This window comes from Oncorhynchus mykiss, chromosome 21 (genome assembly GCF_013265735.2).
Source record: "Oncorhynchus mykiss isolate Arlee chromosome 21, USDA_OmykA_1.1, whole genome shotgun sequence".
Classification (NCBI taxonomy): Eukaryota; Metazoa; Chordata; class Actinopteri; order Salmoniformes; family Salmonidae; genus Oncorhynchus; species Oncorhynchus mykiss.
The window spans coordinates 24,059,752-24,079,009 of NC_048585.1; the positions used below are offsets into that span (position 1 = coordinate 24,059,752).

At 41.3% G+C, this 19,258-nt stretch overlaps 1 protein-coding gene across 1 annotated transcript; it reads right to left on the bottom strand.

The window, feature by feature from the left end:
• Window positions 1–835: 835 nt before the first annotated feature.
• On the bottom strand, window positions 836–6,660 carry LOC110500092. The gene is made up of 10 exons (XM_021577255.2): window positions 6,571–6,660; window positions 6,032–6,070; window positions 5,388–5,702; window positions 4,410–4,575; window positions 4,186–4,292; window positions 3,323–3,670; window positions 2,741–3,073; window positions 2,198–2,554; window positions 1,660–2,028; window positions 836–1,253 (listed from the first exon to the last, which is right to left on the bottom strand). Exons 2-10 carry the CDS (start codon window positions 6,063–6,065, stop codon window positions 1,243–1,245), a joined length of 2,040 nt encoding a protein of 679 aa, XP_021432930.2. The 5' UTR covers window positions 6,066–6,070; window positions 6,571–6,660; the 3' UTR covers window positions 836–1,242.
• Window positions 6,661–19,258: the final 12,598 nt, after the last annotated feature.

Genomic DNA, 19,258 nt, shown 5'->3' on the forward strand with positions numbered 1-19,258 from the left:
GACCCTATTGGGTCTAAAATGCCACCCCTTCAGGTGTCTTACAGATATTAACACCAATAAGATAGCAGTCTTGTTGACTGGTCCATCTAGTGGTAATGCCACAGCCTCTGACACACATATCTATGGTGCCAGTGTAGATTTGAATCTGGCATAGTGCCCCTTAGACGCAAGCTCTGTCTCTTTCCCTACTGTCCTCCTCTTTTTCTGTTTGCAAAGGACGTGCAAAGGAACAATCTCTTCAGAGAGCAGTCTCTATTGTCCAGAGAGGAGTGTTCAGTCTCTATTGTCCAGAGAGGAGTGTTCAGTCTCTCCATGGCCCTTACGGGTCAGAGAGTCGCAGTTACTACCACCCAGTTGAGACTGATTGTCTGTCCTCAATTTTACAATATTAGATTGATTTCCACTAAAGCATTAAGGATACAGTATATAAGCATAAACACTCACATGGGTCGACCGCTCAGGTGTCACTGAAGGACTCATCCAAGGACTGCTGGCTAAAGAAGAGGTCAGGGAATGCATCTGGGAAAAATAGATTTGAGCTTATGGTTTAGAGAGCAGTGTTGCATAAATACAGCCCATCAGTGCAATAGTGTGTCAACATTACAGATGTCACAGACATCTCGCCTCCATGAAAAGTTGTTTTCTGAGATACCAGGTTCATTGTTGCTGACAGTTGAGATGGACTCCTTCAGTCCTGCTGGAAATATTGAGCAAGTCGATTTAGACTAGACACCACTTAATACCTCTCAAATAATAAGGATACATTATGACCATTTGAATTGCTTTTGATTCATCACTTAATGCACTTTCTACGAAGAATAAAATTCCACACTGATCAAACTCTAAATGGATGTTTATGCAGAAAGTACAAAAATAACAATTACATTCTAACTAAATCACGTTCTCAAACCGTACAGATCACACAGGAGTTATACTATATTTTCAGTTAATATCTTTTACTTTACCTTTCTTATCTCTGTTTTTAAACAGTTAAAGTATTACAGTACATTACAGGTCAAATAACAATGCTTATAAGTTTGTATATGTAAGTAGAGGATCATTATGCAATATCATGTAATAGAGATTATAATAATAAGTTAATGTAGTAGTAATATTAATAATCGTAGTGTAATAATATAATGAATTGAAATGCAGGTTCCTTCCAGACCATGAGTGTGGTAGTCTCTCTTGCAGATCAGTGTGGTCTGTCTGCAGACTGTCCATAATGACATGGAGTTCCCTCTAGTGGAGATCTGTTGAAACATCATACACAAGATTAGAGCACATCAATGTACAGTATCTTATATGACCAGGCCTTGAAGCCATTATGTTTTGGCTCATTCTAAAGACTATTACTAGTAGAGTAAGTCTAGACTGTAAAAAGGAGAGAGTTAAAGGGAGAAAAGAGCAATTCAGATAGTAGCCAGCTGTGGAGAGGTTGTGTCTGGGATGTATGTTGAGCCTCAATAGGGAGGTATAATCAGAGCATTGCATAACGTAATTCAATGCATAAATCTGACATGAGAGTCGAGACAGTAAATCTCTATTCTGCAGTAAACCATGACACTTCTAAGTAATAATTGTCTATATGCAAAGTTCTGAATGTTCCACCCCACTGAACAAGCCGCAAAATAGGAGTTCCAAAGTTGAGCAATGCACCTTGACAGATGAAGGGTAATTCCTGATGACAGGAAGCATCCAGCCACTTCAGTTCTCTGTTACCAACCCGGACCATCTTACCACAGTGGTAATTCATGGGGTTGAGGGGGAAGCAGCTGTGCCACTCTCTGTACTTCACCACCTTATCAACATCACCACTGGTCCACAGCCAGGGGGCGCTCCACTCAAAGATGGACCGCTCCAGACCAATCCACACCCCCCCACATGGCAGCTCCACATTGGCCAGGAGCTGGGTCAAGTCAGTCTGCACAGTCTGGTTGGTGATGTGCACCAGGTTGGAGCGACGACTTTTACAGAACTCCAGGGCATTGATCCAGCTCTTGGACTCGTTGAAGTAGGTCAGGTAATCTGCATGGACAAGAAACAAACATGAAATTGCACAAATGTTAATGGAAGTGCACTAACACAAAACCACAAGTTCTCTCAAGGACTTGTCTGCCATTAAAAGCCCAACAACTGTCACGTGTACACATTTGTGCAGATTGGTACAGAATGTAGCTCCATGTCTGACACTCACCAGGATGGAGTGGAGAAGTTGTACTACTGGGGGAGGATGTGGACTTCCTGTCTGGGGAGGTGGGACCTAATGAGGTCAGTTGTCCACTGGATGTTGAGGTGGTGGACTGTCCAATAGTAGTGGTAGTTGGTGTGGTGGTGGACTGTCCAATAGTAGTGGTAGTTGGTGTGGTGGTGGACTGTCCAATAGTAGTGGTAGTTGGTGAGGTGGTGGACTGTCCATTAGTGGTGGTAGGTAGTAAAGTGTTAGTTGTTGTGGTGGACGTCTTGATAGAGGGAGGTCCAGTTGAAGTAGGGCTGGTGGTTTCAGGGGTAACAGGAGTGGTTGAATCCCCAGTGGTGTTAAGTGGATGTTCATCTGTCACAATGAAGTAGAATACATATACATTTAAGTACATTTGAAGTTTCCTGTCATTTTGATCATTGATACAAAAACAATGTACTTCTAGTAAACTAGGATTTTCTTTGTGGAGATTATATACAACTTAGTCATATCACTGACTGTTTGAAAAGTTTGAAAACGCTCTTACAATGTTGAACTCACCTCCATAGCAAAAGAAAGCACTTTGATTAGAGCAATCTTTTGGAGTACATTTTCTGTCTGAGTTCAGCTGTTGACAGTTTCCAACTACCCAGGTAGGTTCGCTTTCCTGAAATGGTTCTCTGTTTGACCATTCCCATAGTTTATTGTTGTGCTTAAGTCCAATCCAGGTGGCTTCTGGAGTCAACTCATCAAAGGCTTCCTGTTCTTTCTGGTTACAGATGCTCGCCAGTTCTCTGCCGTTTATTTTCCTGCAGTCTGTCACAGCATCCTGTTGCGTCTTTGGCTCCTGCATCAGCTCATACACCTTCTCTGTTGTTCCATTACCATGACGAACTTACAGGAGGGAAGGTGAAAAGTGACACATCAGATTTCATGAGACAGTTAATGACTAAACACAATAAGAAATTAACTTGGAAGTTACAGGTGATAACCTAATTAATAAAGTGTTTGAGATCTGATTAGATGAAGAATACAGTATTAGGGTAGGGGTTGTTAAATCAATCAGTCAATCCCATTTGTTAAATGACAAGTTGGATTTTCCATTGAAAGAAAGAGACAGTGAGTGAGTTAGTCAGTCCTTACTTCTTTGACACATATACTGTCTTTGAGCTGCACAAGTCACTGGTTGCCAATGAGATGAAATAGACAAGACACAGTCATGACCCTCAGCATGGACACCAAAACCTTCTTTCCAGTTAAAGAACATGAAGTCCTCTCCATCAGACCACTTCCACTTTTCAGTTGGACCAGACCTATGGAGCCCAATCCACACATCACCACTGAAATCACCCAAAGAGGATTGAATTGCCTTCCAATCCTCTTCTGTGCGTATGATGGCAAGGTTTGTGTAGTGTTGTCTGCAGTATTTTTGTGCTTCGGTCCGGTTTTTCTTCTCAGGGACGAGGCTGTACTTCTTGACTGAGTAGGTGACTGTTTGAAATACAGAGGAAATGCTTATCAGACTGCTTGTTGTGTTGATTGGCAAACGTGACCATCTTCAGCTTCCACTATTCTAAAATATAGGAAACACATACTGTTTTATAGCAGAGTAAAAAAGACATGACAGAGGCAAATTCATACATTTGCAGACTCATTCAATCCTCCAACCAATTTGTTTTATGAATATGGACGTGTCCTGTGCATCAATGACTGAAAGTGAGTACATAGTAGTGATAGTATTCTATAGAGTTTACACATCATTGGTCTGAAACGGCTCTCTTCAAAGAGCTCTGATGCTTGATTGATGACGTTCAATAAGTTACACCTTCAACAGAGATGATGGAATCAACAGAAACACAACATGACAGAGTTTGATATCCATGTCTATGTTATCCTGTTGAAGAGGGCCTATTAACAAAGTTTACCTCTGTGATTATTAGATATTGGCTAGATATTCAATGGCCAAAACAAATGATGAATCAAGTCATGTCATTGTGTGTACTCACCTTTACCACTGCAGTTTCTCAGAGAGTAGCCTGAGGTTCCATGTTGGAGGTGCTGTATTGTAATTTCAGGCGTATCACCAGTTGAGGCCTTCAGGAAACATTTGTTTCTGTGGGATAAATATCCCAAAAAATGTGGTAGTAGTTACCAGAATGGTGCTGATTCAAAAATGATATTGCTGCCTTTATTTGCCCAAGCATAAAAAATATAATTTTTGAGCATGTACCTGTGGACTATTGTTCCTGCGTTTTCATCAACAAATGTGAAGTACTGGCATGTGTCATTTCTGGTGCATTCCTGCCTGCACTGACTTGCATTTTCGGTTGTAAATGGCTGATTCGCAATATTGTTCCCCAGAAAATGGACTTTGTCCAGTAGGTCCCTCACACAACCTGTAACCAAGACATACTGTATTTCACCACACAGACCATCAGAAAGGGACACAGGATAAAGATAAACTAGGCAGCAAAAGGATATTACCAGTAGTGCAGACTTTGTTCGTGTTAAGGGATTTTTTTAATCAATAATGACTAATTATGTATACATTTCAATCAGGACTGACTAATCAGAATACTATTATGTTACTGTATAGATGTATGAATTTTCTTTTAATCCCAGTACTGAATATAATGTGTGTAATTATAATCAAGAATTAGAACAATGACTGTCTGTTCCTTGGTAGAAATGAATGAACTTATCGTCAGACTGGCTAGAATGCTTATCTACACAGGAAGACCTTGACTTGGTCATAAATTATCTAAATTGGTGGGAGACGATGTAGGAAAGCTTGAGAACTATACTGCCATTGTACCGGAGTGGAGGAGACACGGGACAGTTCGAAACCTAATGACGTCATTTTCAGTTTATAACCTGTTGTAAATTGTATCATGTTCAGTGCTCTCGAGAATAAACGCTAGTGCTTGATTTTGAGACTGGTCTCCGCCCATTTTATGCAAATACGTTTCTTACAAATCCTTAGAAATGGGCTGAGTGTATTAATTTAATTGGGTATTAAACATATAGGAATTTAATTCCTCTAACAGTTAGCGAGAGAACAAACTGATACACAATAGTGATGCACTAATACAACATTCATACATGGAGATGAAGACTTTAAACCTTCATGTTCCTTCCTACTGTAAGGTGACATCGGCACTGAGCAAAACTCATTGTTAACCCATCGTCTGATGTGAGCAACACTTACCTTTGACTACCCTCAGGCTGGAGAATTGTTTAAGATCATTGAACCATCCAGATCCAGGGACATAGACTCTGCAGCAGTAGCTCCCACGGTCTGTCGGCTGTAGCTTTAAAATGGTGAGATTCACTGTTCCAACTTGAGCATTAATGTTATATTTGGATTGATCTTCCATTATGGTATCAGTACACTGAAAAGTTCCACAAGTTCTGTCCCAGCATGTCTCAAGCTTTTTATCCCCTAGGTATGTGCAGACAAGGGTAACAGAGGTTCCCTCTAGTACTGATACCTCAGTCCCAAACACTGGTGAGGACATGGCTGCTGTGGGGATAAATGTCACATCAGAAAGATGTTATTTTTAGGATGGTCAATCTCTTTCTCTGTTTAGATTGTGACACCGACATCAACATTAGAACTAGCATTTCAACTTCATAATCACTGTACTAAAATATGAATGTGTCAACTCAAGGAGAGAGTTCTGTAGATGTCATCTAAAATGTTGTTTAAACTGAAGCTCATTGTACATAAATAGATGTTGACAGGTTCTGAAACTCTACCCAACTACTTTGAATACATGGTCAACTAGATAAGTCATAGCAGGTTGGTCTATAATATCAACAGAGGAATATTCATCCCATCTGATCTCTTACCCAGTAGCAGGAGTAGAAGTACTGGCTGTGTCATGGCCACTGTGAAGAGATTATGGTTTAATGCTCCCAACCCTTATATTGCAACTCAAGAGAAGCTTTGTTGTTGTGAACAAATGTTAAAACACAATCATTTATCAATCCAGACCTGTTTGAAAGATTTAATGTAGAACAAAATATTTAAGAAGGAATTGTCTCTTTGTTTGATTTGAAGTCTGAACTAATGTGCACAGTTTCCTTCTGAGAGTTAACAGGCAGTGTTGTACCTTTCCAGTTAAACAAAATGACAAAGTGATGTTAAGGTGATTTGACTACCAAAGTAGCATTGCAGTTACTCTATGAAAACATTACATGGAATAAACTTTGAGTAACCAAACATGCACTTTGAAAGAAGTAAAAAATATAGTCTAATTTGAGGTAAATGTGATGAGATTTAAAAGTGTCTCAAGTCTCTCTAAATCTACTGATTTCCACAATTTCTATGATATGCATAAGATCAGGATAATGATGTATAATGCAGCTTGAAATGATGACACACCTACCCAGTTAGCTGTCCTCTTCCCTCCCCAGAGTTTGGTTGTGAGATGGGGAGACCGGGGAAAGAGAGGTGAGTTTATAGAGTTTCTCCCCTCCCTCTCTGCTGACCAGGTGAACACACCCAGGAGATGCTGAAACTTCAGCTCCAACCCCTCCCTCCACATAAACAAACACTGACCAATAGACCCAATGTATTTTCTCTGTTATTACAGTGGACTTTATACAGTGTTAGAAATACAGTACATCTACGTTGCTTGATCAAATGTAAATTTCTGTTAGTGTATCAAGTTCACATTTGTGACAATAATTTGCAGTACATTTGGTAAATAGGAATCAACTCATGATTATTGGCGCTGGACAATGGCTTCACTAAAGTGCATGGTTCAGTACAATATCCACTGACCTCTGATTGATGAGACATGAAGATATGTGGTTAAAGAAACAAAGAAAACACCAAATATATCATTGTAACCTGTGTCAGTGAGTTCTCCCAGTTCCAGGCAAAGCAGGGAACCTTCCGAGATCCCAATGCATTGTAAATAAAGTCCTGTTTTCTATGTGGTACCTTAAGAGTTTTGGCAGCCTAATCCCCAATTGTGTAAACAAAGTTCAATGTGTTTCTGTATGTACAAAAGCCCATAGTTCCTGGTATGGACATGTTGGGTAATTTTGTTGGATTTCAGTGCTACAGTACAAGTAGATACATTAGGATGTGGTTTTACCTCCTGGTCTATGTCAATTTGGATAAAACCATTTGCTAAATAACTAGGCCTACATGACTTGGTTTATGAAGTTGATTCATGTACAACAGCCATCAACAACATGAATAAGGACAAGAACCCCACACCCCTCCCCTGCTATCCATGAGCCTGTGTTTATGACTGTAATAGCTGCCACAGTCAACACACCATGATACCAGGGAAAATGATAATATCCAAATGTTTCTTAGGTTCATAACATGGATACTGTCATACTGTCACACCCACAACGGTCTCTGTCTGTCTCGATACTTACAGTTCCCTGAAGGCTGTCACTTGGATGTGGGCACATCATTCTACATTGATGTGATTTCAAATCAAATCAAACTTTATTTGTCACATGTGCCAAATACAACATGTTTAGACCTTACCATGAAATGCTTACTTACAAGCCCTTAACCAACAGTATAGTTCAAGAAAGAGTAAAAAAAAATATTTACCATATAAACAAAAGTAACACAATAAAATAACAATAACGGGGCTATATACAGGGGGTACCGGTACCGAGTCAATGTGCAGATGTACAGGTTAGTTTAGGTAAGTTGTACATGACTTGTCTAGTTAAATAAAAAAATAAAAAGCTAGGGGTGAAGTGACTATGCATAGATAATAAACAGCGTAGCAGCAGTGTAAAAATGTCTATCTAAAGAGTTTGGTCGCCATTTGATTAATTGTTCAGTAGTCTTATGCCTTGGGGGTAGAAGCTGTTAAGGAGCCTTTTGGTCCTAGACTTGGCGCTCGGGTACCACTTGCCGTGCGGTAGCAGAGAAAACAGTCTGACTTGGGTGACTCGGGTCTTTGACAATTTTTTAATCTTTCCTCTGACACCGCCTAGTATAATGGTCCTGGATGGCAGGAAGCTTGGCCCCAGTGATGTACTGAGCCGCACGCACTACCCTCTGTAGCGCCTTGTGGTCAGATGCCGAGCAGTTGCCATACCAGGCGGTGATGCAACTGGTCTGGATGCTCTCGATGGTGCAGCTGTATAACTTTTTGAGGATCTGGGGACCCATGCCACATCTTTTCAGTCTCCTGGGGGGGAAAAGGTGTTGTCGTGCCCTCTTCACGACTGTCTTGGTGTGTTTGGACCATGATAGTTTGCTGGTGATGTGGACACCAAGGAACTTGAAACTCTCGACCCGCTCCACTACAGCCCCGTCGATGGTAGTGGGGGCCTGTTCGCCCCGCCTTTTCCTGTAGTCCACGATCAGCTCCTTTGTCTTTGAGGGAGAGGTTGAGGGAGAGGTTGCTGTCCTGCTACCACAGTGCCAGGTCTCTGACTAACTCCCTATAGGCTGTCTCGTTGTTGTGGGTGATCAGGCCTACCACTGTTGTGTTGTCAGCAAACTTAATGATGGTGTTGGAGTTGTGTTTGGCCACGCAGCTGTGTTTGACCACGCTCCTGTACAGGGAGTACAGGAGGGGACTAAGCACACACCCCTGAGGGGCCCCAGTGTTGAGGATCAGCGTGGCATATGTGTTGTTGTCTACCCTTACCACATGTGGTGGCCTGTCAGGAAGTCCAGGATCCAGTTGCAGAGGGAGGTGTTTAGTCTCAGGATCCTTAGCTTAGTGATAAACTTTGTGGGCACTATGATGCTGAATGCTGAGCTGTAGTCAATGAACAGCTTTCTCACGTAGGTGTTCCTTTTGTCCAGGTGAGAAAGGGCAGTGTGGAGTGCGATTGAGATTACGTCAGCTGTGGATCTGTTGGGGCGGAATGCAAATTGGAGTGGGTCCAGGGTATCAGGGACGATGCTGTTGATGTGATCCATGACCAGCCTTTCAAAGCACTTCATGGCTACCGACGTGAGTGCCCTGGGGCGGTAATCATTTAGTCAGATTACCTTCACTTCCTTGGGCACAGGGACTATGGTGGTCTGCTTGAAACATGTAGGTATTACAGACTCAGGGAGAGGTTGAAAATGGCAGTGAAGACAATTGCCAGTTGGTCCGCGCATGCTTTGAGTACACGTCCTGGTAATCTGTCTGGCCCTGCGGCTTTGTGAATGTTGACCTGTTTAAAACCTCTTAGAACTACCCATCCCGGATCCGGTATATTTGTCAGGTCTTGGTCACATCGGCTACGGAGAGTGTTATAACACAGTCGTCCAAAACAGCTGGTGCTCTCATGCATGCTTCAGAGTTGCTTGCCTGGAAGAGAGCATAAAAGGCATTTAGCTCGTCTGGAAGGCTCGCGTCACTGGGAAGCTCGTGTTTGGGTTTCCCTTTGTAGTCCATATTAGTTTTCAAGCCCTGCCACATCCGACAGGCGTCAAAGCCTGTATAGTAGGATTCAATCTTAATCCTGTATTGACGCTTTGCTTGTTTGATGGTTTGTCTGAGGGCATAGCGGGATTTCTTATAAGCGTTTCTTATTAGCATCCCACTCTTTGAAAGCGGCAGCTCTAGCCTTTAGCTCTATGAGGATTTTGCCTGTAATCCATGGCTTCTGGTTTGGATATGTTCGCAGGGGAACTGTGGGGATGACGTCGTAGATGCACTTATTGATGAAGCCAATGACTGAGGTTTGTGCCCCCATCTCACCATTCTTGCTGGAGGGTGAAAATAATGGTAATACTGTTGTCACTAAAACATATTTTATTTGAGAATGTCAAGTCAATCCATATGAAGAATTATACATTGCAAATTCCTCACTGAAATGTCAATTTTATTCCTCTTCACTTCACTAATCTAATTTCCCTTATGTACAACAAACATTATTATTACACTACATTCATGCACCTACAAAACGTTTAGATTATAATTTGATATGACAATAGTAAATCATTGGAACGTTTAAATCTATCCTCATAAATTTGCTTTATGTTTTACTTTCTTCAGACAAATCAAACTATTATAACTTACTTGAATAACATTAAGTAAAATAACATTCTATTATGTATTATAAGGTATATAACATGTCATGTGATTTTTTTGGACCCTCCATCCCTCTCCTGCTGCATCATCATGGCTGGTCCTCTTCATCCAGACCCACACTGACCTTAGAAAACAAACACAACACTACACAGACTCTCACTGGAATTAGTTCATGAACACCTTACTTAATTTCCATAGTTTCAACGGGATGCAAAACCTAACACACTGAACAAGGGACTCTGAACAACAGACTAAACATAAGGAGGGTCATTTTGGATGAAGTTCCCGTTCTTAGCAAACTCCTTTCTAGATTTCAGAGACATCCTTACAATGGTCTGCTTGATTCTCTTTTCTAGAGGGACAATAAATAAGTCACTTTTCCTTCAATGTCCTTTTGTAGGCTGTAAATTACATTGGAACTATGTAATAACAAGACTCTGTTTAACAGTATGGGAATATTATCTCATAAGATAAACCACATGAACACACACTTGCATTAGTCCTTAGTGAGAGTGTTGGGAGAGAGGTGGCATCTGACAGTGGTGTAGTCTACATGAATCCATCTGACAGTGTTGTAGTCTACATGAATCCATCTGATAGTGGTGTAGTCTACATGAATGCCTCTCTGTGTCCTGCATCTGACAGTGCTTGTTAAAGTAGAAGCCTATTGGTGCTAAAATGCTATCCCTGCACCTGTCTTACAGATATAAATAACCCCAATAACCCCAATAAGATACCAGTCTTGGGGAGTATGTGGTCTAGCGGTAATGCCACAGTCTCTGGAACACGCCTTTGGTGTCGTAGGTTTGAATCTGGCCTAGTGCACTTTGATGCAACCTCTGTGTAACTTTCCCTACTGTCATACTCTATTTCTATTTGTTTATTGAAAATATATACTTAAAATAAAAATAATTTGAATAAATAAATAAATAAATAAATAGAGATGATAGTCTTACTTCCAATGCAAAGGAACGATCTCTTCAGAGAGCAGTCTCTATTGTCCAGGGAGGAGTGTTCAGTCTCTATTGTCCAGGGAGGAGTGTTCAGTCTCTCCATGGCCCTTACGGGTCAGAGAGTCGCAGTTACTACCACCCAGTTGAGACTGATTGTCTGTCCTCAATTTTACAATATTAGATTGATTTCCACTAAAGCATTAAGGATACAGTATATAAGCATAAACACTCACATGGGTCGACCGCTCAGGTGTCACTGAAGGACTCATCCAAGGACTGCTGGCTAAAGAAGAGGTCAGGGAATGCATCTGGGAAAAATAGATTTGAGCTTATGGTTTAGAGAGCAGTGTTGCATAAATACAGCCCATCAGTGCAATAGTGTGTCAACATTACAGATGTCACAGACATCTCGCCTCCATGAAAAGTTGTTTTCTGAGATACCAGGTTCATTGTTGCTGACAGTTGAGATGGACTCCTTCAGTCTTGCTGGAAATATTGAGCAAGTCGATTTAGACTAGACACCACTTAATACCTCTCAAATAATAAGGGTACATTATGACCATTTTAATAGCTTTTGATTCATCACTCAATGCACTTTCTATGAAGAATGAAATTCCACACTGATCAAACAGAAATGAAAGGAAATTCAAAATAACAATAACTACATTCTAACTAAATAGTGTTCTGAAACAGTACCTATCACTATATTTTCAATTAATAACTTTTACTTTACCTTTCTTTACAATTGAAGCATTAAAGTAAATTACAGGTCAAATAACAACTCTTATGTGTCAGTATGTGTAAGTACAGTCTCATCATGTAATTGAGATGATAATAAGTAAATGTAGTAATAATATAAATAATAGTAGTAATACTATTAATAATAGTGGTTTAAAATTATAATTATTTGAAATGCAGGTTCCTTCCAGACCTTGAGTGTGGTAGTCTCTCTGGCAGATCAGTGTGGTGTCTGTCTGCAGACTGTCCAGGCTGCCATGGAGAGCCCTCTAGTGGAGATCTGTTGGACGAGAGGACATCAATGTACAATATCTTATACGACCAGGCCTTGTCATTATGTTTTGGCTCATTCTAAGGACTATTACTAGTAGAGTGAGTCTAGACTGTGTAAAAGGGAGGGAGTTAAATGGAGAAAAGAGCAATTCAGATAGTAGCCAGCTGTAGAGAGGGGGTGTCTGGGATGTATGTTGAGCCTTTTTCAATGGGGAGGTATAATCAGAGCTTTACATAAAATCATACATTGCATAGAGCTGACATGAGAGTCAAGACAGTAAATCTCTATTCCGCATTAAACCATGACACTTCTGTGTAATATCTGCAACGTTCTGAATGTTCCACCCCACTGAACAAGCCCCATAATAGGAGTTCCAAAGTTGAGCAATGCACCTTGACAGATGAAGGGTAATTCCTGATGACAGGAAGCATCCAGCCACTTCAGTTATCTTACCACAGTGGTAATTCATGGGGTTGAGGGGGAAGCAGCTGTGCCACTCTCTGTACTTCACCACCTTATCAACATCACCACTGGTCCACAGCCAGGGGGCGCTCCACTCAAAGATGGACCGCTCCAGACCAATCCTCCACCCCCCCCCCCCCCCCCCCCCCTCAAGTCAGCCTGCACGGTCTGGTTGGTGATGTGCACCAGGTTGGACTCTGAGCCACAACTTTTACAGAACTTCAGGGCATTTATCCAGCTCTTGGACTCGTTGAAGTAGTATCTGAGTATCTGTACATTACTTACTATTTACTTCACCACATTCCTAAAGACAAGTACATTTCACTCCCTACATTCTCCCTGACACCTGTAAGTACTTGTTACATTTTGAATGCTTTGCAGGACAGGAAAATTGTCAAATTATCAAGAGAACATCTACTGGTTCTGATCTGGCAGACTCACTAAACACACATGCTTCATTTGTAAATGAGTGTTGGAGTGTGCCCCTGACTATCCGTAATTTAAAAATATATGAAAATGTAAGGATTTTGAAACGATTCATACTTTTACATTTTATACTTAAGTGTATTTTAACAATAACATTTACTTTTGATACTTAAGTATATTTAGAACCAAATACTTTTAGACTTTTACTCAAGTAGTATATTACTGTGTGACTTTCACTTTAACTTGAGTCATTTTCTTTTAAGGTATCTTTACTCTTACTCAAGTATGACAAGGTCTTATCTTCCATTAAATGTCCAACAACTGTCATTTGTACACCTTTGTGCAGAATGTAGTTCCATGTTTGACACTCACCGGGATTGAGTGGAAAAGTTGTAATACTGGGGGAGGATGTGGGCTTCCTGTCTGGGGAAGTGGGACCTAATGAGGTCAGTTGTCCACTGGACGTTGAGGTTGGTGGTGTGGTGGACTGTAAAATAGTAGTGGTTGTTGGTGACATGGTGGACTGTCCATTAGTAGTGGTAGGTGGTGAGGTGGTGGACTGTCCATTAGTAGTGGTAGGTGGTGAGGTGGTGGACTGTCCAATAGTAGTGGTTGTTGGTGACATGCTGGACTGTCCATTAGTAGTGGTAGGTGGTGAGGTGGTGGACTGTCCATTAGTAGTGGTAGGTGGTGAGGTGGTGGACTGTCCAGTAGTAGTGTTAGGTGGTGAGGTGGTGGACTGTCCAGTAGTAGTGTTAGGTGGTGAGGTGGTGGACTGTCCAGTAGTAGTGTTAGGTGGTGAGGTGGTGGACTGTCCAGTAGTAGTGTTAGGTGGTGAGGTGGTGGACTGTCCAGTAGTAGTGTTAGGTGGTGAGGTGGTAGACTGTCCATTAGTAGTGTTAGGTGGTGAGGTGACTGTCCAGTAGTAGTGTTAGGTGGTGAGGTGGTAGACTGTCCATTAGTAGTGGTAGGTGGTGAGGTGGTGGACTGTCCAGTAGTAGTGTTAGGTGGTGAGGTGGTGGACTGTCCAGTAGTAGTGTTAGGTGGTGAGGTGGTAGACTGTCCATTAGTAGTGGTAGGTGGTGAGGTGGTGGACTGTCCATTAGCAGTGGTAGGTGGTGAGGTGGTAGACTGTCCATTAGTAGTGGTAGGTGGTGAGATGGTGGACTGTCCATTAGCAGTGTTAGGTGGTGAGGTGGTGGACTGTCCAGTAGTAGTGTTAGGTGGTGAGGTGGTAGACTGTCCATTAGTAGTGGTAGGTGGTGAGATGGTAGACTGTCCATTAGTAGTGGTAGGTGGTGAGGTGGTGGACTGTCCATTAGTAGTGGTAGGTGGTGAGGTGGTGGACTGTCCATTAGTAGTGGTAGGTGGTGAGATGGTGGACTGTCCATTAGTAGTGGTAGGTGGTGAGGTGGTGGACTGTCCATTAGTAGTGGTAGGTGGTGAGGTGGTGGACTGTCCATTAGTAGTGGTAGGTGGTGAGGTGGTGGACTGTCCAGTAGTAGTGTTAGGTGGTGAGGTGGTAGACTGTCCATTAGCAGTGTTAGGTGGTGAGGTGGTGGACTGTCCAGTAGTAGTGTTAGGTGGTGAGGTGGTAGACTGTCCATTAGTAGTGGTAGGTGGTGAGATGGTGGACTGTCCATTAGCAGTGGTAGGTGGTGAGGTGGACATCTTGGCAGAGGGAGATCCAGTTGAAGTAGAGGTGGTGGTTTCAGGAGTAGCAGGATTGGCCACATCCCCAGTGGTGTTACTTTGACCTTCACCTGTCAAAATTAAATAGAACACATGCAAATAAGTGCCTGTTTCCTGTCATGTTGATCAATGAAATTAAAACAATGTACTCTATATAAAACATTTACATTTGTATTATTTGGGAGGATCTATACAAACTAATCATAAATTATGATTGACTGTCAACACGAGTTTGACAACACTCTCACAGGGTTCAATTTACCCCCATAGCACAGAGAATGACTTAGAACAATTTTCTACTGTCTATTTTCTGTAATAGTTCAGCTTTACACAGTTTCCATCTCCCAAACACATTGGATTGTCCCATTTCTGAAATGGTTCCCCACTGGACCAATTCCATGTGTTGTTCTCACTCTTTAGTCCAATCCAGGTGATCCCTTTAGTCACCTGATCAAAGGCATCCTGCTCTTTCTGGTTACAGATACTGGCTGGTTCTCCTTGTTGATAGTTACAGCCTCCGTCTAGTTCTTTGGTTTGGTTATCAGCTTATACACCTTCTCTGTTGTTCCATTGTCATGACGAACTTATGGGAAGAAAGGTGAAAAGTGATTTATCAGAATTCATGAGACACTTAATAAGAATAATATACAGGAAGTCAATTATAGGGGATATTTTGAGGTCGACATCCAGTGATTTGAAGTGGAAACAATAGTTGTTTTAGAGATAGAAAGAGAGAGCCCATACCGTATTGACACATGTAGGGTAAATGAGGTGTCACACAACTGTTGTTGAAAACGAGAATAAACTGAAACGGCACAGTGAATGTTGGGATGGCTGCCAAAGTCAGCATCCCAGTTTAAGAACATCAACTCCTCCCCATCAGACCACCTCCACTCTTCATCTGGATCAGGTTTATCTCTATGGAGCCCAATCCATACATCACCATTTAAATGACTCAGAGTGGATTGAATTGCCTTCCAATCCTGTTCTGTGTGTATGATGGACAGGTTTGTGTAGTGTTGTCTGCAGTACTCGTGTGCCTCGGTCCAGTTTTTCTTCTCAGGGACGAGGCTGTACTTCTTGACTGAGTAGGGGACTGTTTAAAATACAGAGGAAAATGCTTATCAGACTGCTTGTTGTGTCGACTGGCAAACATGACCATCTTCATCTTCCACTATTGATTATAAAATATAGGCAACACATACTGTTTGATAGCAGAGTAATGTAGATTTAATTGATGAAAGCAGCAGAGCACGTGTCAAGGCCATGGAGAAACTAACACAACCTCCTTCCAAATTTCCAACCTAATTTCTGTCTCATTCCAGTTAAATTTAAAGTACTGGCACTTGTCATTATTGGTGCATTCCTGCCTGCACCGACTTGCATTTTGGGTTGCGATTGGCTGATTCTCAATATTGTTCCCCAGATAATGGAAGTATTTCACCACACAGACCGTCAGAAGGGACACAGGATAAAGCATCACTAGGCACCAGCAAAACAACATTACAGACTTTGTTAGGGAAAGAACACAATAGTGATGTATAAATGTAACTTTCATACATAGAGATCAAGACACAAATGGTTGACTTTCGCCTTTTTGATGGAAGTGGTAGGTATGCTCAAACATTCAATACACACACAAAATGTTAGGATTCAGGAACAGACAGCATTAACCATGAAAAGAGTTGGCTTGTTCACATCACAATACACACAAGCCGATCAACCCTTCATGTCCCTTTCTACTGTATGGTGACATCTGCACTGAACAAAATCCATTGACAACCAGTAGTATGAAGTGCAACACATACCTTTCACTACGCCCAGACTGTAGACTTCTAAAGGACTATTTAACCCGCTAGAGATCTCTGCTCTGCAGCAGTAGCTCCCACTGTCTGCAGGCTTAAGGTCTAAAATGGTGAAGTTCACCATCACAACTCCACTTATACATCTGCATTTGTTTTCTTGTGTGATTGTTGTGTCAGCTATGTGATTACAACAGGACCACCATTTGCAAGTACTGCTTGCTGTTTGGGGTTTTAGGCTGCGTTTCTGTGCAGATCGGCGGATAAGTACAGACTTTATAAATACATTTGATTGATTGATTGACATGGTATACACTTCGATTAACCGAACATGTACTTTGAAAGTAGCAAATACATTTAGAATCCAAGTCGAGGTAAAAGATGTGATGGAGCTTTAATTTCAACATATTTTCATCTCTAAATCTATTGATTCCCACATTGTCTATGATATGCATAATATACATATATATATAAAAAACTTTGATTTAATATTAGATTTTACCTCTAGTCAGAATATTAAACAAAGAGCTCCATTCAAATCATTTAAAGGAGATACTGTACGAAAAAGTTACAAAAGGTTATGTGAGTATCTCTTAAAAGAACCTCTTAAGGCTAGAGAGACTCTCCTGGCCAATAATCTGCGGAAATGCGCAACGCCAAATGCTAATCGTACTCGATAAAACTCAAACTTCCATTAAAACACACATGCAGGGTACTCAATTAAAGCTACACTCGTTGTGAATCTAGCCAACATGTCAGATTTTTTAAATGCTTTTCGGGCGAAAGCATGAGAAGCTATTATCTGATAGCATGCAACACCCCGAAATACCTGAAGGGAACGTAAACAAAAGAATTAGCGTAGCCGGCGCTACACAAAACGCAGAAATAAAATATAAAACATTCATTACCTTTGACGAGCTTCTTTGTTGGCACTCCTATATGTCCCATAAACATCACAATTGGGTCTTTTTCCCGATTTAAATCCGTCCATGTATACCCAAAATGGCAATTTATATAGCCCGTCTGAATCATGGAAAACCTCCGTTCCAAAACGCAACGTCATTTTTTTTTATTAAAAAAGTTGCCTATAAACTTTTACAAAACACTTCAAACTACGTTTGTAACCCAACTTTAGGTATTTGTAAACGTTAATAATCGATCAAATTGATCACTGGGCGATCTGTATTCAATTGCAGCTACTCTTGAAATCATGGTCCTTTGTCTCTCTCCCATAAGTCTCTTCCTGTTTACTGGATGACAGGAAGGGCCTATTTGTCATTTCACCAAGAATTTAAACAAATGAAAATGCCAGTACTGGCGACATCGAGTGGAAGTTGTAGGTACTGCAACCCCACCGTTAACTATTTTTGCTTGCAATAAACAATTCAGAGACTGGCGGATTAATACTTTTCTGTGGTTTTTGTGACCAGGTTTTTCTTCATTTGATGTTTTCAATTGATCCAAGATGTTTAATGCAGCTTGAAATGATGTCACACCTACCCAGTTAGCTGTCCTCTTCCCTCCCCAGAGTTTGGTTGTGAGATGGGGAGACCGGGGAAAGAGAGGTGAGTTTATAAAGTTTCAATTAAGGTTTGTTTTCATGTGGTACCTGCAGGGTTATGGCAGCCTAATCCCCAATTTTGTAAATAAAGTGCAATGTAATTCTGGATATACAAGAGCCCATAGTTACTGGTATGAACACGTTGTAGCTTAGTTGGTTGGAGTTTAGTGCTACGGTAGAAGTAGTTTGGATGTGGTTTTACTTCCTGGTCTATGTCAATTTGGATAAAACCATTTTCTAAATAACTAGGCCTACATGGCTTCTTTTATCAAGTTGATTCATGTATAACAGCCATCAACTACACGAATAAGGACAAGACCCCCACACTCCTCCCCTGCTATCCATGAGCCTGTGTTTGACTGTAATAGCTGCCACAACACACCATGACACCAGGGAAAACTCTAATGATATACAAATGTTGATTAGCTTCATGACATGGATACTGCCATTCTGTCACACCCACAACAGTCTGTCTGTCTGTGTGTGTCTCTGTATGTACTGTTCCCTGAAGGTTACTGCTTGCTGTAACGGCTTTCTTCGGTTGAAAGAGAGTCGGACCAAAATGCGGCGTGTAGATTGCGATCCATGTTTATTAAACTGAAGCAACACGAATCTAAATACAAACACTACAAAACAATAAACGTAACAAAAACTGAAACAGCCTAATACTGGTGCACATAAACACAGAATCAGGACACAAAGGACAATCACCCACAAAACACTCAAAGAATATGGCTGCCTAAATATGGTTCCCAATCAGAGACAACGATAAACACCTGCCTCTGAGAACCACTTCAGACAGCCATAGACTTAACTAGAACACCCCACTAAGCTACAATCCCAACACACCACATACAAAAACCCATGCCACACCCTGGCCTGACCAAATAAATGAAGATAAACACAAAATACTTCGACCAGGGCGTGACACTTGCATGTTGGCACATAATTCTACATAACTCTGTTGTGATTACTGCCTCCATCTCACCATTCTTGCTGGAGAGTGAAAATAATGGTAATACTGATGTCACTAATCAAACATCTTTTATTGAAGAATGTCAACAGTCACATCCATAATTGTGTGTAATATGCTTTTTCTCATTACAATGCAAGTCCCTGCCTGAAATGTCCTTAACAACAGACTTGA

Bases quoted from the DNA above. Each gene is read 5' to 3' on its own strand.
- LOC110500092 (XM_021577255.2), bottom strand. From the start codon at position 6,065: ATGACACAGCCAGTACTTCTACTCCTGCTACTGG. The intron at 5,703-6,031 runs GTAAGAGATCAG...TTATCCCCACAG, and splicing joins ACTTCTACTCCTGCTACTGG to CAGCCATGTCCTCACCAGTG. The intron at 3,074-3,322 runs GTAAGGACTGAC...CCCTCCTGTAAG, and splicing joins ACAGTATATGTGTCAAAGAA to TTCGTCATGGTAATGGAACA.